The sequence below is a fragment of the Mus caroli genome, chromosome 8 (assembly GCF_900094665.2).
Source record: "Mus caroli chromosome 8, CAROLI_EIJ_v1.1, whole genome shotgun sequence".
NCBI classification, from domain to species: Eukaryota; Metazoa; Chordata; class Mammalia; order Rodentia; family Muridae; genus Mus; species Mus caroli.
This window is the reverse complement of record NC_034577.1, coordinates 41512888-41514327: the sequence shown is the minus strand read 5'-3', so window position 1 is coordinate 41514327 and position 1440 is coordinate 41512888. Positions and strand designations below refer to the sequence as shown.

The 1440-nt window shown below is 49.5% G+C and overlaps 1 protein-coding gene across 6 annotated transcripts in view; it reads left to right on the top strand.

Annotated features, from left to right (window-relative positions):
- The window catches only part of Wwc2 (WW and C2 domain containing 2), a 167194-nt gene that overhangs the window by 70478 nt on the left and 95276 nt on the right, over positions 1-1440 (top strand). For all 6 annotated transcript variants that reach the window (XM_021169475.2, XM_021169476.2, XM_029480323.1 and 3 more), the window contains one exon: positions 601-710. In XM_021169475.2, coding sequence (XP_021025134.1) covers positions 601-710 — 110 coding nt within the window. The remainder of the gene's footprint in view (positions 1-600; positions 711-1440) is intronic.

Below are 1440 nucleotides of genomic sequence, written 5' to 3'. Positions count from 1 at the left end.
GAGACACAGAGAGAGAGACACAGAGAGAGAGACACAGAGAGAGAGACACAGAGAGAGAGACACAGAGAGAGAGACACAGAGAGAGAGACACAGAGAGAGAGAACACATACACAGAGAGAGACCAAGACCCAGTTAGGAGGGTTCACCGCTTGGCTGTGTTAGAGCTGCTTGCCCTCAGGAATGACTGACTCAAAGGCCAGAACTCTCAAACCCAAGTCTAGATTTCATGCCGCAGGGAAGGTGAGTGAAGAGGTGTCAGGGTTTGTGTCCTGGAGGGGCCATTGTAATGCAAATTCTAGGAACAACCAAGAACAAAAGGCAACTTAGATGTTTAACTTGCCTTTAGGATACTGACTTTTTTTTTTTTTTAATGTATGAGTGCTCTATCTGCATGTACACCTGCATGCCAGAAGAGGGCACAAGATTCCAGTATAGATGGTTGTGAGCCACCATGTAGTTGCTGAGAATTGAACTCAAGAACCCTGGAAGAACAGATAGTACTCTTAACCACTGAGCCATCTCTCTAGCCCCAGGGTACTGACTTTTGACACTTCTGGTTTGATGGGTGAATCACCGTGTGTTTCTTCTGGTTTGTTGTAGGTTAACGAAGCCCCTGTCCTTCGCTGACTGTGTCGGGGATGAGCTGCCCTGGGGATGGGAAGCGGGGTTTGACCCTCAGATTGGTGCCTACTACATCGACCACATCAACAGTAAGTTGTCTCTTTGGTGAAATAAGGTGTATTAGAGGCAAATCTAAAGATCTGCAGGCAGTCCTACAAAAGGATGAATGTTCTACAAAGTACAGTGCCTTATTTTAAATTCCCGTTTTCTTAATGTCTAGCACTCAACTCCAGGGGCCTCAACTTAAGTACTTGGGGTGTATGTGTGGGAAACTTCATATGGAGAGAGAAGAAAGAGGGTGTCTGGGTTGTCTGCTGGGCAGGCGATGGGTCTAGACTCGTGTCTAGGTCAGCGGGATGGTGTCTTGTGCTTCTCTCTGTGACCCTGAGCCTCCTGATTGCAGTTCTCTCGTGCTTGTCTCAAAAACATGACATGGTCAGAGCTGGGGCAGCCTGGGTGCAGGGGCAGGCACACCCATCACAGCTCTGGAGTCAGCAGAGCTGTCTGGAAGTGACCAGCCCCTTTCCTTCTTCCTTCTGTGTGCTCAGTGGCTTCTGGCTTGCAGGGGAGCCATGGCTATGAACTTCATATATACAGACTTTAAAATAATGCTTGTATGTGGACACATGCGTGTGAGTGCATCACCTGTGAGGTTCAGAAGAGGGCGTCAGATCCCCTAAGACCCCCTGGAGCTGGAGTTGTGGGCAGTCAGGAGCCCTCTGGGATGCTGGGAACCAAGCTCTGGTCCTCTGCACCAGCATGGAGCTCCCTATAGCACTGAACCTTCTCTCCTCTCCTCTCCTCTCCTCTCCTCTCCTC